This window comes from Nothobranchius furzeri, chromosome 4 (assembly GCF_043380555.1).
Source record: "Nothobranchius furzeri strain GRZ-AD chromosome 4, NfurGRZ-RIMD1, whole genome shotgun sequence".
Lineage (NCBI taxonomy): Eukaryota > Metazoa > Chordata > Actinopteri > Cyprinodontiformes > Nothobranchiidae > Nothobranchius > Nothobranchius furzeri.
The window spans coordinates 53,311,768-53,335,583 of record NC_091744.1 but is presented as its reverse complement, the minus strand read 5'-3'; the positions used below and the strand labels follow the sequence as shown (position 1 = coordinate 53,335,583).

Sequence of the window (23,816 nt, the reverse complement as noted above, 5' to 3'; positions counted from 1 at the left end):
CAGCCTCAGTGTCTCCTGGAAACTGTTTCGGGATTTTGAGTCTCTGTGCTTGTGAATTCTGTTTTGGATATGTTTGGTGCAATTGTTGGACAAAATGACTTGCTGTGGTATTAATTGCACTAATAGAGCGTCCAAGGAGTCTCCACTTCATTTTTTTCGGTAAGTTAAAATCTATATTTGTATTTTATGTCACTGCCGCCTTTAAACTAGCTGAGTTTACCGAAGTAGCTAGCTAACTATCAGTTTAACATGTAGCATGTACTGTTTAACCATGAAATTTAAATGTAAAATACGGTAAAATAATTAATAGGGCATATTTCGATGGGTAAAAGGGTAAAACCCAGTGCATTTAAGATAAAAATGGGTTGAAATATGACGGAGCGCTTGGGAGGGACACTTCTGTGTTCCATTGTTCCATCCGGTACTCCGCAGCGGTCAGGCCGGGCAGCCTGACCGATGCGGCGGCTAGCTTTTGCGCGGGCTGACCGCTCGTGTAGTTCTCGGACTCGGAGACAGATCTGACCGTGGGGGAAACCTGAGTACCCGGAGGAAAACCACGCATGCATGGGGAGAACACGCAACTCCACGCAGAAAGGTCGCAGCCGAGTTTCAAACCTGCAACTTTCATGCTGTGAGGCAACAGTGCTAACAACTGTGTCACCATGCAGCCATTGATGCCCGAATGTTGTTCCTGACATCAGACACTGGTCCTCCATGTAGGTATCCACCATATAGATCAGGAGAGGGGCAGTTTCAGGAGTTCTGGTCTGCTTCTGGTCCAGCTGCTTCTTTAGGTGTTGCTATGATCGTCCATTAAGAGGTCTGTTTATAGGTTCATCATTCATTTTTGTCGGACGTTCCCTAATCCCAGCCTCTAATCCCATTCCAGCAGCTGTTTTCCTGGTTGAGACTGCAGGTGTTCTGTGGCAGTGAGTGAATCCTCACATTAAGGTTAAATCATCCAGACTGGAGGCTCAGAGCATGTAAACACAAGGTGTTTCCACAGGGATGCTATAGATTTGTTAAGGGTTAACGTTCCTTAATCCCTTCAAAGGCTTTGTCACAATTTAGACAGCCTCTCCAAAGTGTTGGGAAGGGAACGCCGTGATGTTTCCTTCACTCGGAGTCATATAGACAGCATGATGGTTTGTGTGATCCGCGCGGTTTCACTTACACCCCTTTAATGATCAGGCTGTTTTTATTATTTTTATCAGCTGATAGCAGTTAAAATTATGGTAAAAAAAACTTTTATCTGTTTTTGATAACTTAATGCATCTTCTCTAGACATTAAATATAACCCAAATGTTTTATTATGAGCAGATCTGATGAAGGTGTAGACAAGAAGTCTGCAAAGTAAAACTTGTTTAGAGTCCAAACTCTTACTAAAGCTTTTGAAAAGAAAAAATGGTTGAATTTTGAGAAATATCCACAGCAGGGGAGCGAGACCTCTGAAAAATGTATATTTTCTCTGAACTCATAGAATAATGTGAGGATTCTGGGAAAAGTTGGGATTCTGAGATTAAAACGTAAATCTATCTAATCATAATTCTGGCAGTTTTTGTGTCCTGCTGTGGAAAGTCGTGCAACATGAAGATACTGAGAAGATGCTTAAAACCTGTATTTTTATTCCATCCATAAATAAAATCATGAGCTATTTTTTTAATCCAAATTTGATCCAAAGGGCCATCGTTGGTTCCAGACCCGTTCTAGAACATTCCTCTAATCTTAAAGTCATCATCAGTTTCTTCCTTTTAACAAATATTTATTTGTTAAAATATTTAATATTTATAACTGGAATATTTGTTCCTCCCTCTCACACTGCAGTTAGTCCTGTCCTGCAACACTGTTTTTGCAGCTTAGTGAAGCCAACCATGTCAGACTCGAAGACTGGTTTCGGGAGTACGAGCTTTATTAGAGACTGCTGGCTGCAAGCGGTGCTGGAAAGGCTGGCGGAAGGATGAGGTCTGAGTTAGACAGGTGGAGGTTAAGCTGTATTAGCTTCTGAATACTCTGATCATGGAACACGGTGGAACGATGACTGAGTGAAGAGCCGGTGTGGCGTCTTCCATATATACAGTGGGGCAAAAAAGTATTTAGTCAGCCACCGATTGTGCAAGTTCTCCCACTTGAAATGATGACAGAGGTCAGTAATTTACATCATAGGTACACTTCAACTGTGAGAGACAGAATGTGAAAAAAAATCCATGAATTCACATGGCAGGATTTTTAAAGAATTTATTTGTAAATCAGGGTGGAAAATAAGTATTTGGTCAATAACAAAAATTCAACTCAATACTTTGTAACATAACCTTTGTTGGCAATAACAGAGGTCGAACGATTACTATAGGTCTTTAACAGGTTTGCACACACAGTAGCTGGTATTTTGGCCCATTCCTCCATGCAGATTTTCTCGAGAGCAGTGATGTTTTGGGGCTGTCGCCGAGCAACACGGACTTTCATCTCCCCCCACAGATTTTCTATGGGGTTGAGGTCTGGCGACTGGCTAGGCCACTCCAGGACTTTCAAATGCTTCTTACGGAGCCACTCCTTTGTTGCCCGGGCGGTGTGTTTGGGATCATTGTCGTGTTGGAAGACCCAGCCACGTTTCATCTTCAAAGCTCTCACTGATGGAAGGAGGTTTTGGCTCAGAATCTCACGATACATGGCCCCATTCATTCTGTCCTTAACACGGATCAGTCGTCCTGTCCCCTTAGCAGAAAAACAGCCCCAAAGCATGATGTTCCCACCCCCATGCTTCACAGTAGGTATGGTGTTCTTAGGATGCAACTCAGTATTCTGCTTCCTCCAAACACGACGAGTTGAGTTTATACCAAAAAGTTCTACTTTGGTTTCATCTGACCACATGACATTCTCCCAATCCTCTGCTGTATCATCCATGTGCTCTCTGGCAAACTTCAGACGGGCCTGGATATGCACTGGCTTCAGCAGCGGAACACGTCTGGCACTGCAGGATTTGATTCCCTGCCGTTGTAGTGTGTTACTGATGGTGACCTTTGTTACTGTGGTCCCAGCTCTCTGCAGGTCATTCACCAGGTCCCCCCGTGTGGTTCTGGGATTCTTGCTCACCATTCTCATGATCATTTTGACCCCACGGGATGAGATCTTGCGTGGAGCCCCAGATCGAGGGAGATTATCAGTGGTCTTGTATGTCTTCCATTTTCTGGTAATTGCTCCCACAGTTGATTTTTTCACACCAAGCTGCTTGCCTATTGTAGATTCACTCTTCCCAGTCTGGTGCAGGTCTACAATTCTTTTCCTGGTGTCCTTCGAAAGCTCTTTCGTCTTGGCCATAGTGGAGTTTGGAGTCTGACTGTTTGAGACTGTGGACAGGTGTCTTTTATAGAGATAATGAGTTCAAACAGGTCCCATTAATACAAGTAACGAGTGAAGGACAGAAAAGCTTCTTAAAGAAGACGTTACATGTCTGTGAGAGCCAGAGATTTTCCTTGTTTGAAGTGACCAAATACTTATTTTCCACCCTGATTTACAAATAAATTCTTTAAAAATCCTGCCATATGAATTCATGGATTTTTTTTCACATTCTGTCTCTCACAGTTGGTGTACCTATGATGTAAATTACTGACCTCTGTCATCATTTCAAGTGGGAGAACTTGCACAATCGGTGGCTGACTAAATACTTTTTTGCCCCACTGTAGACATGGATGGCGCAGGTGCAACGTGGAGGGAATCCCCGCGAGGGGCATGCTGGGTAATGTGGTCCGAGACAGAAGCTGGTCAGCTGGGAGAGCCCGGCCTGGGGGCTTGGACTCTGACAGGACCCCCCGGTCCAGGGACGGCTCCCGTAGTCCCCGGGCCACCTCGGTGGGCCCAGAAGTCCGAGATGAGGGCAGGGTCCAAGATGGAGCGAGCCAGCTCCCAGGAGCATTCCTCGGGGCCGTAGTCCGCCCAATCCACAAGGTACTGCCAACCCCGACCCCGGCGGCGAGCGTCCAGAATGCGCCGGACGGTGTAGATGGGCTCACCGTCGAGGAAGCGGGCCGGCGGAGGCGCTGGAGCCCGAGGCGGCAGGAGTGAGGATTCCACATAAGGCTTGAGCCGGGAGGTGTGGTAGGTGGGATGGACGCGAAGGCTTGTAGGCAGCCGCAGCCGTTACGTGTCCGGGTTGATGACCTTCTGCACGGGGTAGGGTCCGAGGAACCGGGGAGCAAGCTTCCTGGAACCGGCACGGACCCGGAGGACTGCCGTGGACACCCAGACCCTGTCCCCTGGAGCATAGGAGGGACCCGGGCGGTGCCGGCGGAGGTGTTGGTGGGAGTAACGGGCGTTGGCCCGGGTGATTGAGGCCCGCGCCTTGATCCATGCGTTCTTGCAGCGCCTCACCAGGGATTGAGCGGCCGGCACCGCGACTTTGGGTTCCTGGTGGGCAAAGACCGGAGGCTGGTAGCCATAGCAGACCTCAAAAGGGGACATCTGAGTGGCCGTGGAGGTGTGGAGGTTATGAGACAGCTCCGCCCAGAGGAGGTACTTAGGCCACTGCGAGGGCTGGGCCGAGACAAAGCAGCGGAGGTACCGGCCCAACTGTTGGTTTGCCCGCTCCGTTTGACCGTTGGTCTGTGGGTGGTAGCCCGAAGACAGGCTGACAGAAGCTCCCACTAGATGGCAGAAGGCTTTCCAGAAACGGGCCGTGAACTGGGGACCACGATCCGAGACCACGTCAACCGGGAACCCGTGGAGACGCACCACGTTCTCCAGAAACAGTTCTGCAGTGCGTCTGGCCGAGGGGAGGCCCGGGAGGGCGATGAAGTGAACAGCCTTGGAAAACCGGTCAGTGACAGTCAGGATGGTGTCGAGGTTGTTGACTGGCTGGAGACCCGTGACAAAGTCCAGCCCCACATGGGACCAGGGGCGGCTGGGCACCGGAAGAGGTCTGAGAGTGCCAACCGGAGCCTGGGTGGATGCCTTAGAGCGGGCGCAGACGTCACAGGCGCTCGTGAATTCCTTAACGTCCCTCTACATACGTGGCCACCATAGAGCCCGTTTAAGGAACCTGAGAGTCCGAGAGAAGCCTGCGTGACCTGGGGACGACGAGGGTCGGATGAAACCCTGCCGGAGGGCCTGGTCGATATAGTCCTCCATAGCTCTGGACTCGGCGGGGGAGAGAGAAAAAAAGGCGCCCCCAGGTTGGACTGGTGCCTGGCTGGAGCTTGATCTCCATGTCTTATGGACGATGAGGTGGCAATGCGGTGGCTCGCTGCTTATCGAACACCGCGGCCAGATCCTGATAGGGCGGTGGCAGATTGGGTGGCGCCGAACCGGAGCCACCTTCCGGGCAGTCAGGTCGAGGTGGAGGAGGAGAGAGGTGGGTCCGGCACTGGACCCCCCATTCCAGAAGGCAAGCTTGGGACCAGGAGATCCGTGGCTTCTGGAGGCGGAGCCAGGGAAACCCCAGGATTAGAGGAGAGGAGGGAGCACAGATAATCAGGAAATGGAGGTTCTCCCGGTGCCCCTGGACATTCATCTGGAGAGACTGTGTTCGGTTTTGGACAGGGTAAGGCTGGAGGGGCCTGCTGTCCACCGTGGTCACTGGTACAACCCTCTCCAAGGGGGTAGTGGGGATCCGTAGCCGTTCAGCCAGATCCACATCCATAAAATTGTCAGCGGCCCCCGAGTCCACCAGCGCGTGCATCTGGAGCGAGGTCTCGCCATATTGGAGGGTGACGTGCAGAAGGAGCCGATTGGAAAGAGCAGGGGCTGGAGGTGACCCAGGCTGAGCGACCCCGAGACTCAGTGGGTTCCTTCGTTGCCCGAACGGAGGGGGCAGTTCATGCGTCTGTGGTCGGGGGAACCACAATAGGCGCAGAGGCCCTCGCGCCACCGTCGCTGTCTCTCCTCCCGAGGAAGGTGGCCCAGATGCATGGGCTCCTCAGTGGCAACGGGTCCGGGAGCAGGCGTGGGGGGATGAGGAAAAAGTCCAGGCGCCCTGGATGGGCAAATGAGAGGCTTGGGCCGAACCAAAACCCGCTGATCCATGCGCAACGCCAGATCCACAACTTCATCCAGGGTCTGGGGTTGCTACTTTCCCGCCATCTCACCCCGGATGTAGGTTGCCAGTCCCTCCAAGAAGACGGCTCAAAGGGCAGAGTCATCCCACCGCAGCTTGGCGGAGATGGTGCGGAACTCCGACGCATATGCGCACACAGAGCGCTCCTTCTGGCGGAGTTTTAGGAGTCGTGTCTCTGCCCCCATTTCGCTGCTGGGTGGAACAAAAGTCTTTCTGAGGGCGGCCACGAATGCAGCGTAGTCATTGCACTCCGGTGATTTGGAGTTGTAGTGTGCAGCGGCCCACTCTGCCGTGCATCTGGAGAGCAGGGAGGTGAGCTGTGCCACCCGAGAGCGCGCATTGGGGAAGCGTCCTGGGTGGCACTCTAACTGCATGTCGAGGGTAGCAAGCAGACCGTGTGGACTCCCCGTCTCTCCATTCCACTTCTCCGGGAGACTGAAGTGTGGCTCTCCCGTCGGTGGAGTGAGGGCTTGCAACTTGAGCGCATGAACCTGCTGCTGGAGTGCCGTGACGGCAGTAGACATCTGCAGGGAGAGATCGTCTGGGAGTTCAGCCTGTTGTTAAGCTGGTCGACCAGGGCGTGGAGCTGAATGTTCTCGCTAACAACCTGCTCCAACTTCCTCTTCATCTGCTCGAACTCCGCTGGATTGATGGACTCAGTCATCCTGTCAGACTCGAAGACTGGTTTCAGGAGTACGAGCTTTATTAGAGACTGCTGGCTGCAAGCGGTGCTGGAAAGGCTGACGGAAGGATGAGGTCTGAGTTAGACAGGTGGAGGTTGAGCTGTATTAGCTTCTGAATACTCTGATCATGGAACACGGTGGAACGATGACTGAGTGAAGAGCCGGTGTGGCGTCTTCCATATATAGACATAGATGACGCAGGTGCAACGTGGAGGGAATCCCCACGAGGGGCATGCTGGGTAATGTGGTCCGAGACAGAAGCCGGTCAGCTGGGAGAGCCCGGCCTGGGGGCTTGGACTCTGACAAACCATCACTAACCTGGGGGTGGTTTTGGACCCAGAGATGCAGATGGACTCCCACATTAGCCAGGTGGTCAGATCCTGCTTTTTCCAGCTTCGCCAGCTACCAAAGATGAAGTCCATCCTGAAAGACGTGTCATATTTTCTCCCCAAGCCTGACCTGACCACAGATATACTGCAGCTCGGTGAGTTCGTAGATAGTGCTTGATGTTAGAAGTCTGTATGCCATCAGATACACTTGCTCTTTTTTGGGGGGGTGAGGCTTATATTGCAGTGCGCTCGAGTCAGTAATTTCCGGTAAGTATTTTAAAGCCATATACTTAATTAGTTCTTTGTATGAAGTTTTCCTCTAGGTGATCCAGAGAGGCTTGACCTTTGGGTGAGCAACCAAAGAAGAGAGTGCTGGACTCCCAATTCATTCTCCCGCTTGTGCAGTGAACACTTTGAGAGTCATCACTTCACCACGGACTCCAGGGTACAAACACATTACTTCATATTTTGGTTGAGATTTAAAAAATTGAAGCATTAGCTGTATAATATACCGACGTTACATTGCTGTGTAACTAGAAGAAAATCTTCCCCACCCTTGAATTGTCTGTGACTAGGGCTGTTTAGATGGGAAACAATCATGTTATTAATTTCCATCTAATTCTATGGTTAATTACTCAGAGAAACAATTAAATTTTTGGACAGTCTTTAATGTGTAACTTTATGTATTGGTATGAATGACAAATATTCATGTTAAACTAAAACGTTAGGCATTTAGGGGGAAAAACAAAATAATAAACATTATACGGATGTCAAATAAATCAAACTGTAATTTAACTATATATTTTCAAAGTCTCGATTCTGGATAAAATCCAGCATGAAGCTGGATGAGAAGCATGAATCAGGCTTAAGATCAACCCTCCTATATTCATGAAACCAAAGAAGTCCAATTGCCTTCTTTAAAAATCCATTTGATGTCATACTGAACAACTGTTGTATTTGATTCTAATTTGAATGATTCTGTTTCAGGTGGAAATGCTGTGTGATTCCTGTGTCCTGTGGCCCATGACTTGTGTCAGCCCGGTTCTGGATGTGGCCTTGCTGAGTTCTCTGTAGCAAGGTTTTCTGGCGCTTGGGGCCGTTCCAGAGTGCACCTGGTCCTTGGCGGTCTCACACTTCACATCCCAGCACACGCACGAACACATGCTTGTTGATGTTTGTTGTTCATGATGTTTGTGGTTCATGCTTTACATGTTTATAGTTGTTCATCCCACGTTTTCTTGATGACTCTTAGAAATGTTTCTTCACAGGTGCAGCTGCTGGTTGCTTTTTTTATTTTGGTTTCCTAGTTGTATTAATTTTTCTCTTATTTACTTGTTTATCCTCTATCAGCAGTGTTTATTCCAGATTGGTTCAGCATTTACATGCTGATGTGGCGATACATAACCCAAACCAATATTACTCAAGGGGAACCTCGTACACATTAAGGCTCCTCTTAATAGAGCAAATCTGTTCAGCACATTCTGACAGACAGACCACCATTCTTCTGTCATGTTGCTGTACATGACATTTTTAGTTTTTCTATTTAAAAATAAGAAGTGTTTCATTTAAAGAGCAATACTTTCACGTTATCACTTTCCCACACTTTCTTTTTACCTGTATTTTGTTGTTTTTCAATAAAGAATGACAAATTATTTAAGTTTGGTTTTTGTTGCACACAAATATCTACAAAGCTAATGTTTACATAACAAGTATGATTGGGTTTTGCAATACGGCACTCTGTTTATTTTAGTAAGATTTTTTAACCAAGTAAAGTTAGTAAAGAACAGATTTCTATTGGCTGCTAAGAAACTGTTGGGATTTAAAATGGGCCTGTTGCACAAATAACTTGTAAATGATTATTCCTCACTTTGTAGTCTTAACCAAAGAAATTCCAGTGACTGAGCAAAAACATTTATTTTTTTACACTACATTTTATAAAACAACAGGGCACAAAGTGTCGACACATTAAAAAAAACGTAAAATATTAAAAGGTTGTCTCCGAGGGTCTCTGCAGCTCTCTGGGCACCACGCCTCACGTAGCTGTCTCCGATGATCCAAATGGCTATGGAGAAAAAATAACAGGTTTGTCATAATTGTTTAACGTACAAAACCATACATGAAGTGGTCAAGACAGGTATTTGGAACTTACACTTGCTGCGTTGTGTAGCTGATGTTGGAGACACACAGGCTGCCATGGTGACCTTTTAACAGATCTAAGAAAAAAATGTAATAAAAGAATGAAACTTAAAAACTCCCAGATCTCATGTCATATTTACTAATCAGCTATGGCTGATTTATTGTTTGGATCACAGTGAGTTACACTAATTCTAATATATTTTTATTTCTATTACACATACATACTTTTTAACTGTTATTTTCACGACTGTTATCAGGCTCTCTTGTTCTGGTTCTCATGATAAATCCCCACCTAACCCTACCCAAGAATGACTTCCCCTGTCCCGCTGGGAGGGTTTCAAACACCGCCAGCATCTGTTTGAGGCTGTGGCGGGGTGCTGAGGGCCGGCTCCAGCCCAGGAATGAGCTCTCCTCGCCGGCCGGGAGGGTTTGAAACACCGCCATCCTCTCCTCTGCTGGCTGGAGACCATGGCGTGCTGTTGTTCTTTCTGTTATGGTTACCGGTGCTTGTCTTGCAATGTGAAACGCTTGGTCTCAGATTTTGTAAGAAAAATAATAAAATGTCCACCCAAAATACGACTTAAATATATTTTCTCTTCTTCATTATACATTTAATGGCTGGTGCGACTCGAGCGATAGCCCGGAGAATACGGTACTGAAAACTTGCTCAAAGCAAAATGTTTTCATTACGGAAATAAATTATAAACTTACCGATTTAATACTTTTTTAATCCAGGTACTTTTCACGAACAGGCGCCGAAAACCTCCACCTAAACTTCGTGTTAGGTTCAGGTCCATGGGTGTTCCACAGTTAGCTCCGGTAGGGTTGAAGCTAGGTGGCTACATCCGTTAGCTCGGCTCCCACCTCCACGTTAGCTTTGGGTTATCCAGGGTTAGCTCGTAGCTAGTTCGCCCGGGTGTCGTCACTCGATCCCAGCCTTACAGCCCCACCCTCAGCTCCTCCTCTCTTCCCTTTTATGGAATTGTCTGGGCTGGACGGAACCTGTGACACGGTCAAAATTGCCGGTGGTGGCCACCTCCCATTATAGACAAAAAAACGTGTTATTGAAGCCTATGGAATCGTTTTGTCCAGTATGTACAGTCTATGGACGTAACCCAACATGAAGTGGAAAACGAAGTGATGCAGTATTTAAAAACAACATATGAGTGTTTAACAGTTTATTAGTTCTTTGCGATAGTCTTAATTTTATTTTTTACAAGGTGTAGCGTTATGAATATCATAATTGTCTGCCCTTAACAGCTGCCCCTTTACATAGTAACAATGTGTAGGAATCGCCAAGGTCGGGTGCTGGTTTCAGAATGTTTACATTCCAGAAGAAGAAGAAGAAGAACAGAAGAAGAACACTTTTAATTAATCAAAGTACTTTATTTGTGATAAAGCTAGTCAAAACATATGTTGATCAATAATAATCAGGTGAATGATCTGTGAAATAAAGATGTCATGTGTAGTGAACCTGAATAGGCTCTTTTAATTCTGTAGAGTAATGGTTTATGCTCTTTTATGAAAGAGGAACCATCCTACATATTTTATAGTTTTAAGAAGACTCAAAGGTTGTTTTCATCGATAAACTGTCGATAATATCCGTGGGTCTGTGTTTTAGTTCAATGAAGAGACAAGTTTGAAAGTTAAAAGATTTAATTCTTCAAATTAAACTAATGATTTTGAAATGACAAGCAGAGGAAACAACAATCAACATTGGCAACTTTGTTGAACAATCTTTAACAGTTGATATTGTAAACTTGCTCAAATAGACCTTGTTTTGGATGTGCTGAAGATTGAGAGTGATGTGATGTGATTATGGATGTGTGTGTGCAAAATGTAGTGAAAATTGAGAATACGGTGAGATGAATGCGTGTGTGCATCTGATTTTGCTTTAGGAAGAAACAGGTGTCTGAGTGAAAAGTGATGGTTTGAATAAACTTAGGTTTTGTTGGAAAAGATGCATCAAACGCTATTTCTCGTGGACTGCCTCACCCTACGAGGACCCTCGTTCAGATCCGGAACGTCAACGGACGATGTTTCATCCAGGTCACCTCGGCTTGGCAGAGAAGACGAAGGTGTCCACCGATCCGGTGCAGAAATGCCCCCGGTACACGTTGATGATAAAGCGTTTGCAGATGTGCTTTCTTAAGTTTAATTACTCAGAAAATCAAAAGACTCGGGACGAGTCTGCGTTAGCGGTTGTAATTCAGCTGTCCTGTCTGGCTCGGCAGGAACAGCGTGAAAGGGGGGGACAGGAGCCGCAGGCTCCCTTCCCCGGGTGCGTGTTCAACACGTCCGAACTCTCTCGTTGACAAACTCGAACTGAATCATAAGACTGAAACTTACCAAAAGCCTTTCTCTTCTCAAAGCAAAACTTGTGCGTCAGAGCAAATGTGTTTTGGAGTTTACTGTGAGAGAGTGTGTGTGTGAAGGTCATTATAACATCTTCAAACATTATTTAATTAAGTATGGATTCATTATAGTTATGATTAACCAAAGCATAATAATCATTCATTTGATTAAAACACATTTATAATGAGTAAAATAGTAAAATGATTATTTAGCATTAATAAACAAAGGAAGCGTAAGACTCTATTATGACTAGCTTTTCCATGGGAACACATCTTCTGGCACTGCAGGTGTTCAGATGTTATGGTTTCTCCCAGACTCGCTGGCGGTCAGGTCTTAATCTGTGGGTGAAAGTTCTCAGTGACCCAGCTCTTGACCCAGCCAGGCAAAGTATAACCTTTGCACAGAAAACCCATATTTCCTCACGTTAAAGATGAGTTATGTGTTTAATGAATAAACAGGACTGCACCAGACAGACTGATCTACATTAACATGGAAACGCATTACACATTGTTCTCAGCCAATCAGAACTTTCGTCTGTCGTAGGGCAGAATCTGGGTTGTTTAATGAAGTTGTCCAATCCGGTTTACTAATATTTATAAACAACTAGGGGATATAAAACAAGTGTAGCGTTATGAATATTATAATTGTCTGCCCTTAACAGCTGCCCCTTCACACAGTAACATCGCCAAGGTCGGACACTTGGTTCAGTATGTTTACATTCCAGGAGAAGAGACAGAAGAAGAGAAGAAGAACGCTTTCCTTTAATTAAAGTACTTTATTCGCAATAAAGCTAATCAGAGCATATGTTGATCATTAATAATCAGGTGAATGATCTGTGAAATAAAGATGTCATGAGTTATGTGTTTAATGAATAAACAGGACTGCACCAGACAGACTGATCTACATTACCATGGAAACGCATGTCACATTGTTTTCAACCAATCAAAACTTTCGTCTGTCATAGAGAGAACCTGGGTTGTTTACTTAATTTGTCCAATCTGGTTTACTAAGATTTATAAACAACTGGGAGATATAAAATAAGGCAACGCCATTTTATGTTCAGTTCCATGTTAACCTCAGTTCCGTTCACTTGGAGGTCCTAAGGATTTCCATCGTCATCATTAAGAAAGTTACAGGCTGGCCAGCTGTACTTTCTACTTTAAGCTGAGAACTGTCAAGCTGGAGATTTCCGTCGTTTGAACCAACAAGACGACGCTCCTTCAAAATAAGAGTGAACTTGCTGACGCCTGCCGACTGCTACCGGAGCCGACCCACAGACGGGCTTTGTAGTGCTGCGACCGCTGTTTCACCAGCTCCGGTACATCCGAGGTCCGAGGACCTGGCATTTCCTGATCTACACGGGAGACTCCATAGGTACGTGGTCACGGCACAAAATGGCGGCTCATGTCATCAGCTTCTGAAGCCTCGTGGTAGCCTAGTCATAACAACCAGATTCGCTACGTCAGCCTAGAGATTCTGAACAACACACACACACCAACACGAAACATCCAAATCCATATGCATCCATCATTGAGATAGTCCTGGTAGATTGTAAGAATTTATAATTATAGAAATTAAAGATTCTTAAACGATCCAAACTCTGTCTTTTCTTGTCTCTCAGTCAATACAGCGTGTTTAAGTAAACTCCCTGATGATAAAAGCAACCACTTCTGATTATAATACTTAGATCTAATTACAGTGTATAAATATACAACTTCAGATCATTACACTTGGCGAGCTTAGCCTGATATCTGCACAGTTTATTACACTTTGTGCCGATTTTGAGACATATTTGGGATTTTTGTTCAGTGTGAGTTCGGAGGAAAAAGGGGAAAAAGCGAGCATTTCCTCCTTCAGCTAGTGAGACAGCTTTTGTCTTGAAGGGGGGTTGCACATTCATCACCCTCCACAGGAGGCGCTGTTTCATCAAAACACCTTAAAGCTGACGTGGCTAGCGGCCATTTTGTGGCCTACATATGAAGGTATATTTTTCCTGTCTTGGTACGTTGAAAACTGTCTGTTTTATTGTTTGTCGCTGTGTTTGTGACACTGTGTGAACATTTTTGTTAAATCGGAGATATTAATCCCCGTCGGAAATTACAGGTGCTGGCCAGTAAATTAGAATATCATCAAAAGGTTGAAAATATTTCAGTAATTCCATTCAAAACGTGAAACTTGTACATTATATTCATGCAATGCACACAGACCAATGTATTTCCAATGTTCATTACATTTAAATTTGATATTCATAAGTGACAACTAATGAAAACTCCAAATTTGGTATCTCAAAAAATTAGAATATTCTGAAAAGGCTGAATATAGAAGACACCCGCTGCCACTCTAATCAGCTGATTTACTCAAAACACCTGCAAAGGCCTTTAAAAGGTCCCTCAGTCTTGTTTTGAAGGCACCACAATCATGGGGAAGACTTCTGACTTAACAGCTGTCCAAAAGACAATCATTGACACCTTGCACAAGGAGGGCAAGACACAAAAGGTGATTGCTAAAGAAGCTGGCTGTTCGCAGAGCTCTGTGTCCAAGCACATTAACAGACAGGCGAAGGGACGGAAAAAATGTGGTAGAAAAAAGTGTACAAGCTCTAGGGATAACCGCACCCTGCAGAGAATTGTGACGACAAACCCATTCAAAAATGTGGGGGAGATCCACAAAGAGTGGACTGCAGCTGGAGTCAGCGCTTCAAGAACCACCACGAGGAGACTCATGAAAGACATGGGATTCAGGTGTCGCATTCCGTGTGTCAAGCCACTCTTGAACAAGAAACAGCGCAAGAAGCGTCTCGCCTGGGCCAAGGACAAAAAGGACTGGACTGATGCTGAGTGGTCCAAAGTTATGTTTTCTGATGAAAGCAAGTTCTGCATTTCCTTTGGAAATCAAGGACCCAGAGTCTGGAGGAAGAGCGGAGAAGCACAGAATCCACGTTGCATGAGGTCCAGTGTAAAGTTTCCACCGTCAGTGATGGTGTGGGGTGCCATGTCATCTGCCGGTGTTGGCCCACTCTGTTTCCTGAGGTCCAGGGTCAATGCAGCCGTCTACCAGGAAGTTTTAGAGCACTTCATGCTTCCTGCTGCTGACCAACTTTATGGGGATGCAGACTTCACCTTTCAACAGGACTTGGCACCTGCACACAGTGCCAAAACCACCAGCACCTGGTTCAAGGACCATGGTATCCCTGTCCTTGATTGGCCAGCAAACTCGCCTGACCTTAACCCCATAGAAAATCTATGGGGTATTGTGAAGCGGAGGATGCAATACGCTAGACCCAACAATGCAGAGGAGCTGAAGACGACTATCAGAGCAACCTGGGCTCTCATAACACCTGAGCAGTGCCACAGACTGATCGAGTCCATGCCACGCCGCATTACTGCAGTTATTGAGGCAAAAGGAGCCCCGACTAAGTATTGAGTGCTATACATGCACATTCTTTTCATGTTCATTCTTTTCAGTTGGCCAACATTAGAGAAACAAACATTTTTTCATTGGCCTTTAGAATATTCTAATTTTCTGAGATACCAGATTTGATGTTTTCATTGGTTGTCACCTATAAATATCAAAATTAAACGTAATAAACATCGGAAATACATTGGTCTGTGTGCATTGCATGAATATAATGTACAAGTTTCACGTTTTGAATGGAATTACTGAAATATTTTCAACCTTTTGATGATATTCTAATTTACTGGCCAGCACCTGTATTTCCGTTCGGAGGGCGTCTGATCAATGCCTATCCTTTTCCGGTAACCTTGCTAGCATAATAGTTAGCTTAACTTGCTAATATTATCCGCTGTAAGCCGTTGTTAGAGACCGCAGACTGCATCTGCACGCCAGAGTGCAGACGCTAAAGTCCCTAATTACCTCGTCGCTAAGACACGTTTGGTTAATCGGGCATCTTTGGTTCTGGTCGCTCCAGACACTAGCTAGCATTAGCCGAAGAGCTAACTAGCCACCCCGGTTAAGACACGGGAACGCGTCCCGAAAAGCTGTCAAACCGTTCCGCCGCAGCGATTCTGCGTCCTAAAATCCGCTAAACCTTCCGGTACAAAGTACAGTCGGTTCAATTAGCGGTGATTCTTGTAAAACACTCCGGTCTGTAGAATCGAATTTGCTACCGGGATAACCGCCGAGTGACGGACAGCGCATGCGCGACGATCCGCCATCTTAGGTAACCCGACACGTAGCTCGACCGGCCATCTTGGGTAGGTCAGGAGAGAATGTTATTTTTGGCATTACTAAATGATTTTGCCCAAAATATTCATTCAAAAGCCAAGCTTCCCTGTAACTAATTATTTAATAAGTCTACAGGTAAGGTTGTTTCTGGAAAAATTAGTAAATTAAAGAACATTACTAATTTGGAAGATGGGCTCAGAGGAAACAATGCAATTTCCATCACAACTTCAGGCGGCGATGCAAAGTGCTTTCCTACCGATGATGACTGAGATGAGGAGCATGATGAACATGATCTGCGCTCTTCAGAAAGACGGCGAGGACGTCAAACAGTTTATGCGTGATTTTCAGGCGACTCGGGCAGCAACCCCGTGTTTGGCCGAGAAGCCGCCAGATGAGACGAAGATGCTGCAGGCTGATGTTTTCACAGGTTCTGACTCGCAGGAAAACAACAACACCTCAAAGGAAAGCAACAACACCTCACCGGTCGTTCCATCCGTGGCGATGTTAGGCGATGCACCCATGGACGACGACCCCGGTACCGCTATCGCCGTGACTGACAAAGTTTTGCTCGCACCTCTGATCGTGAGGAAAGAGTCTGATAGGCCCGCAGTTGAGGTCACTGTACACCAGGGACATCGCTGTGTCGCGTTACTGGACGCAGGTGCGGACATTATGCTCATGAGCAGAGGTTTTTACAACAGCATGTGCGACAAAAGGGGGGAGGGCCTCTCACCCCCCCCCCCCACCCCACCCCACCCCCACTCATTACAGGCTCGATGATTTTCACTGATTTCGGCGGCGCTCCAGCAACCGCGTCTTCGACGACTGAGGTGAACATCTCGATAGGGGCCATGTCCTTAAAACACCCCGTGTACATCGATGAAAACATGCCCATTCCCATGCTCATAGGGTTGGACTGTCTCTGGCGCCTTAACGCTAAAATCGGCTACAAGTCCGGACAACTGTTTGCGCGTGTGAGAAAGCCTAAGCCGTACAAACCGCCGTCTAACAAGGACTTCTACTACTCTGTGGCAAGCCTTTTGGGTGAGGCCGCAACTACGGGCTCACCACCACGCTCAAAGCCACCCGGAAAGCCACCTGAAGTTCTGTCCTAGATTGAGAATGTCATAGACCAAGCTGATGCTCTCACCAACGAGGTCGACCGAGACAAACTACGACAACTTTTGCTGAGGTACTCGGATTTTCTTTCACTTGACTCCTTGGACTGTGGTCTGACCACTATCCATGAAGTCCGGATTCCTACAAGGCCAGATGCACCGCCGACCTTTGTGCGGCAATACAAGATTCCCCTGGCGTCCCAAGGACCAGTCCAGGAAATCATTGACAGCCTCTTGGCTAACGGGATCATTCGACCCTGCAACAGCATCTACTCGGCTCCGTTGTGGCCGGTACTGAAGCCTAATGGTAAGTGGCGACTAACCATTGACTACCGGCAACTCAACAAACATGTTCCCTTGTCTAGGTGGCCTATGGCACGCCTGGAGCAGGAGCTTCCACGAGTGAAAGATGCTAAGTACTTTTCCACACTTGACATTGCGTCCGGATTTTGGACGATTCCCGTCCACGAATCGGACCAACACAAACTTGCCTTCTCCTTTGCCAACCAGCAGTACATCTTCACCCGGTGTCCTTTTGGTTATTCCAACTCACTTGCTGAGTTCAACATCTTCTTGAACAAAGCCTGCCCCGATGCTCGAGAGCGAGGGACCCTCATCTATGTCGACGACATTCTTATTCGTAAGCGTACATTAGATGACCACCTGTCCGAGCTGGACCATGTCATGGGTCAGCTCGCGGCGGCAGGTGCAAAGATCTCTCTCGCCAAAGGACAGTGGTGCAGGTCGCACGTTCAGTATGTTGGCCTTCTGGTGGGGCCACAGGGAGTGCAGCCTCAACTTGGCAAAATTCAGGGCATTGCCACCATCACCCCTCCGACAAACGTCTCCGAACTTCGGAGCTTTTTCGGGGTCTGCAACTACTTGCGTCAGTTCGTGGAACATTACGCGGACATAGCACGACCTCTGACTAATCTGTTGAAGAAGGATGTGGCGTTCGAGTGGGCAGAGCAGCACCAGCAGGCCATGGATGACCTGAAAGCTGCGATGTGCTCGGCTCCGTGCTTGGCGCTCCCCGACTGTGACAAGGAGTTCCACCTTGAGGTTGGTTTCTCAGCTCACTGTTTGAGTGCTGGTCTCTACCAAGTTCATGACTGCGACAGGCGTGTGGTAGCCTATGCTAGTAAGCTCTTGTCTGGGCCTGAGTTGAAGTACTCAGACTGTGAAAAAGCTTTGCTTTCCACCATGTGGGCAGTTAAGTACTTTGCGAACTGCATTGGCGGCCAGAAAATCATCGTTGAGACACAGCACCAGCCGGTGACCTTCCTTAACAGTCAGCGCATCAGAGATGGTGTGTTGACCAATTCGCGGATCACGTCATGGCTGCTGGCTCTTCAAAGCTTCGACATCAAGGTGCGCTACGCCCAGAACCGACATAGCCCTCTTGGCATGGGTTTGGCTGCCTACCAACACTGCTCGGACAACGCCATCGCGTCAGTCCCTTCAGCCAGCCCTCCACTTAGACAAATGACCCTACCGCTTCACCTGCTGTATCGACGGGTTCAGCCCGACACAGCCCTGGCTTGTACGAGCAACCAATACGTGCAGGACCTGAGAACTCACCTGCTTGCAGCATTGTCGTTCGCACAGGCATCTCTGGAGAAGTCGGCTGAAGGCAGAAAATCTTATTACGAAAGAAAGCCTCACATTCCGAACTCGATGTGGGTGATGAGGCCTGGTACTACATTTTCGCTCCCAAAACGGGTGGCAATAAGGGGAAGCTGGCTAAGAAACTTTTGCCCAAATGGTCGGGTCCATACCTGATAACAGATAAGATCTCTCCGGTCGTGTATCAGATCAAGATCGCCGGCAAAAACAAGGCACCCATCTACAAATGGGTACACAGGGACCATATCAAACTGCACAAGGGTTCCGCAGATTTGGCCGATGACAACAACAATCTACCGACTTCAAAAGGGGGGTGAAAAATACGTCCCGTTGGTTCCACAGATTTCTATCTCAGGTTACGCAATTTTGTTTGTTTGTGAGTGTGCATGGTTGTCTTTCATGTTATATGTCACGTGCAGACTTAGGGTGTGTTGAGATGGACGTGCTGTGGGCTCCTGGAGTCAGGTAAGCGGCCAGGTAACAGTAAGTGGGTTAGGCCACATAGTACTGTTGTCCAAAATTTTGTTTTTTTTATCTTTACTAATCACAATTCCTTATGGGTACATTAACATGAAAGTGATTACTAACTACTGATTTACATTTTAGTACTGATTTACATTTCTGTTTTTTTCATAGTATCTTTGAAGTTGATTTAAAAGTGATTGTTATGATTATCAAGTTGATTTATCTTACGGGCCATAACCAATTTTGCCCCTATCCTGACAGCGTGTATTTCCAGTGAGGATTCACTGATATCAGTTAGGGTTCTTTCATTTTCTGCTTTTCGCATCATCCTTTTTGCATCTCACACAGAGAGGGCTGCATCCATTTCTTCACTTAATGGGTAATTCACATAAAACTTACACATAGTACAACAGGTACTCATAGAGTTAGGTTTTTATTTCTTTGATGACATGAAATGCAATTTTGTCGTGTCTACATTGAAGTGCCTGCACTGTGCTCTCTCTCCTCTGCTGAGCTCGTGAGGATCCTGCTTCCTGGGGGTGGACCCGTGACTCGTCATCTGAATCGACTACTCCTGGGTCGTGCTCCGGCTCGTTGGCCTCGGACATCTGTGGTTCCGGCATGGCTGCTGGGACACCTCATTCGTTGGGATTACTGTCTACTACTCTTCCCTTTTTGTGGATTACGATAAGTACTGTTGCACAGTTCAATTTATATTTGGAATATTACCCTGCCAGTGGATACAAAGATCAGTCTTCTATGTGGAATAATTACCTGTTCGTGGATATACACAAGATTTGCTCCTGCTTTGCATTTTTGCCCGTGAGGATATACTGCTGCTGTTGCTTCAATTATGGCTTCCATGGGGAATAGTTAATAACCTGCTGACTTGTGTTCTTCCTGAGGAGTGTGCGAGACTGTTCTTCAGCGTGGGGTTCGTGCCTCACCACGGTTGGCTGTTCCAGTGGGATCGCATCCTGTCGGTTGTCAAGATTCTTCATAACTTGGGTTTGTTCAACGACCAAGTGGTCTCTTGCAGGACCACAATGACCTTGAAAAGGGGTGTGTGTGTAGCGTTATGAATATTATAATTGTCTGCCCCTAACAGCTGCCCCTTCACACAGTAACATCGCCAAGGTTGGACGCTTGGTTCAGTATGTTTACATTCCAGGAGAAGAGACAGAAGAAGAGAAGAAGAACGCTTTCCTTCAATTAAAGTACTTTATTTGTGATAAAGCTAATCAGAGCATATGTTGATCATTAATAATCAGGTGAATGATCTGTGAAATAAAGATGTCATGAGTTATGTGTTTAATGAATAAACAGGACTGCACCAGACAGACTGATCTACATTACCATGGAAACGCATGACACATTGTTTTCAACCAATCAGAACTTTCGTCTGTCGTAGAGAGAACCTGGGTTGTTTACTTAATTTGTCCAATCCGGTTTACTAAGATTTATAAACAACTGGGAGATATAAAACAAGGCAACGCCATTTTATACTCAGTTCCATTTTAACCTCAGTTCTGTTCAATTGGAGGTCCTAAGGATTTCCATCGTCATCATTAAGAAAGTTACAGGCTGGCCAGCTGTACTTTCCTATTTTAAGCTGAGAACTGTCAAGCTGGAGATTTCCGTCATTTGAACCAACAAGACGACGCTCCTTCAAAATAAGAGTGAACTTGCTGATGCCTGCCGACTGCTACCGGAGCCGACCCACAGACGGGCTTTGTAGTGCTGCGACCGCTGTTTCACCAGCTCCGGTACATCCGAGGTCCGAGGACCTGGCATTTCCTGATCTACACGGGAGACTCCATAGGTACGTGGTCACGGCACAAAATGGCGGCTCATGTCATCAGCTTCTGAAGCCTCGTGGTAGCCTAGTCATGACAACCAGATTTGCTACGTCAGCCTAGAGATCCTGAACAACACACACACACCAACACGAAACATCCAAATCCATATGCATCCATCATTGAGATAGTCCTGGTAGAAGAATTTATAATTATAGAAATTAAAGATTCTTAAACAATCCCAACTCTCTCTTTTCTTGTCTCTCAGTCAATACAGAGTGTTTAAGTAAACTCCCTGATGATAAAAGCAACCACTTCTGATTATAATACTTAGATCTAATTACAGTGTATAAATATACAACTTCAGATCATTACACAAGGCAACGCCATTTTACCCTCAGTTCCATTTTAACCTCAGCTCTGTTCAATCTGAGTTCCTAAGGAATTCCATCGTCTAAGAAAAGTGCAGGCTGGCCAGCTGCACTTTCCTACTTTAAGCTGAGAACTGTCAAGCTGGAGATTTCCGTCGTTTGAACAACAAGACGACGTTCCTTCAAAATAAGAGCTAGCTCGCTGACGCCTGCCGCTGATACCGGGAGTCGATCCGCAGACGGGCTTTGTCGTGCTGCGACCGCTGTTTCACCTGCTCCAGTACATTCGAAGGTCCGAGGACCTGGCATTTCCTGATCTAACACGGGAGGCTCCAGACGGTATGTGGTCACGGCAAAATGGCTGCTCATGTCATCAGCTTCTGAAGCCTCGTGATTTGTAGTCATAACAACCAGATCCGCCTACGTCAGCCTAGAGATTCTGAACCACACACACACACACACGAAACATCCAAATCCATGTGCATCCATCATGGAGTTAGTCCTGGTAGATTGTAAGAATTTATAATTATAGAAATTAAAGATTCTTAAACGATCCCAACTCTCTCTTTTCTTGTCTCTCAGTCAATACAGAGTGTTTAAGTAAACTCCCTGATGATAAAAACAACTACTTCTGATTATAATATTTAGATCTAATTTTAATATCTTAAAAAGTTTTAAATTTAATTTTGAGATTCCTGCATATACCCTGTCATAAGTTCCTAGAGGAACTTTTGGGGGGGGGGGGGTTACGCCCCTCTATCTAATTGGCCTGGCTTTGCGCAATCCTTGATTGCACTGTGTGGCTGCGCCTGTGGGTGCAGGATTAAAGCCTGCTAGGTGCCACTTCAGAGGCATCACCTCAGGAGTTTCTGCCTGTTGGTGAGGCCTTTTAACCCTCCCACTGCCTTTGTGGGTGACTCCACGAGGAAAGTTGGCCATTTAGCAGGGTCGATGGTTTATCCCTTGAGGTCCCTGTGGAAGGGCTGAGGTGGTGCTCACTCCTCACCCCTGCCACATGGACCCAAGGGATAAACCATCGACCCTGCTCAATGGCCAACTTTCCTCGCGGGGTCACCCATAAAGACAGTGGGAGGGTTATAGGCTAAATTTAATTTAAAAAAAATACTCAAAGCTCTCAAATGTGTTGAGTTTTTGTTTTATGTTGCGGCCTTATGAGCTGGGTCTTAACAGTCATTGCTCCTCATTAATCTGATCAGTTTTATTCACATTGAAACTGATGAGATGTTAAACATGGTGGAGAGCAGGAAGTGATCAGGCTTAGAGGAGCTTCAACTCTCAAACACCCTGCTGCAGGTTCACAGCAGTTGCTGAGAGTCTCCAGCAGGTGCGTCAACACCTGAAGAAGATGCATGAGTTGGAGCAAAATTTCACGTATGAGAACGACCCCATCCCTCAGAAGAAAGTGTTTCTGGAGAGCCGAGCTCTGGAGCTCCTCAAGACCCTCCTCTCCAGGTAGGAAACCTCAAATAAATTGGTTAGCAATCTCGCTGTTGTCTGTATTCAATATTGATGAGTGTGTGTGTGTGCATGTGTGTGTGTGTGTGTGTGTGTGTGTGTATGTAGCTCACTGGTCATAGAGAGACAAGCCTGCATGCCCACCCACCCACAGAGACCCATGATGCTGAAAACAGGCGTCCAGTTCACCGTGAAACTCCGGTAGGAAACTAAACCAAACCATGAAAACAGAATCATACAGAATTTCAGCTGAGAAACATATTTACACGAGTCAGGCCAGAGAAGGGCCTCTTTAACATGTGCACATCAGAACTCATGTCTTAAAGCTAACTGGAGTTGCTGCAGAGAGCCAACGCTGACTGAGCTGCTCTTTTCCCATTAGTTTCAAAAGCAGAAAGGTTTGACCTTAATAAACGTGCATTTCTGAGATTAGTTTCCTGTTTTCCCCCTTCAGGTTTCTGGTGAAGCTTCAAGAGTTAAACTACCAACTCAAAGTCAAAGCTCTTTTTGATAAGTAAGATCATCTCCTGTTTCCACACGTTCCACATTTTCAGACCCATACATTTCTAAATATGGATGTTTTCTTCCCCTTAGGGATGTCGCAGACAAAAAAGGGTAAGTGTCTATAGTTTTGACTTGTTTATATGAAATCTATCCAACTAAGGCAGTGGTTCCCAAACTTATTTAGCCGCGCACCCCCTTCTATGTCTCGGCCATGTTGACGCACCCCCCAGCCCCACATCAGGGCATGGCTATATATATATATATATATATATATATATATATATATATATATATATATATATATATATATATATATATATATATACACACTTATATATATATATATATATATATATATATATATATATATATATATATACACATACATATATATATACACATATATATATATATATATATATATATACACATACATATATATATATATATATATATATATATACAGTATATACATATATATATCAGACGTCACGCTAAACCAGGGGTCGGCAACCTGTTCCCATCAAAGAGCCATTATTACCCGTTTCCCACAGTAAAGAAAACACCGCAGCAGCCGCGGCGTTGCGGGCGGGGCCTACCCTCAGAAAGCAGAGCGCTGCTCACTACAGGTGACAGCAGCCAGTACCGGTCGCTCGTGTACGTCAAAGCTATCTTTCATAAGATGATAATCAATAAAACGATTTATATAAAGTGGATCCAGAAGCTGTA

At 46.0% G+C, this 23,816-nt stretch overlaps 1 protein-coding gene and 1 long non-coding RNA gene across 2 annotated transcripts in view; both read left to right on the top strand.

Annotated features, from left to right (window-relative positions):
• The window catches only part of LOC129153517 (signal transducer and activator of transcription 1-like), a 29,012-nt gene extending 5,767 nt beyond the window's left edge, over positions 1 to 23,245 (top strand). Inside the window, exons 9-12 of the mRNA XM_070550260.1 lie at positions 22,422 to 22,580; positions 22,692 to 22,784; positions 23,038 to 23,097; positions 23,178 to 23,245. Of these exons, the coding sequence (XP_070406361.1) occupies positions 22,422 to 22,580; positions 22,692 to 22,784; positions 23,038 to 23,097; positions 23,178 to 23,202 (337 nt within the window). The 3' untranslated portion in view covers positions 23,203 to 23,245. The remainder of the gene's footprint in view (positions 1 to 22,421; positions 22,581 to 22,691; positions 22,785 to 23,037; positions 23,098 to 23,177) is intronic.
• LOC139069626 (uncharacterized) lies at positions 19,343 to 20,977 on the top strand. Its single transcript, XR_011520314.1, has 2 exons — positions 19,343 to 19,948; positions 20,049 to 20,977. It is a non-coding gene; the product is annotated as an uncharacterized lncRNA (long non-coding RNA).
• Positions 23,246 to 23,816: the final 571 nt, after the last annotated feature.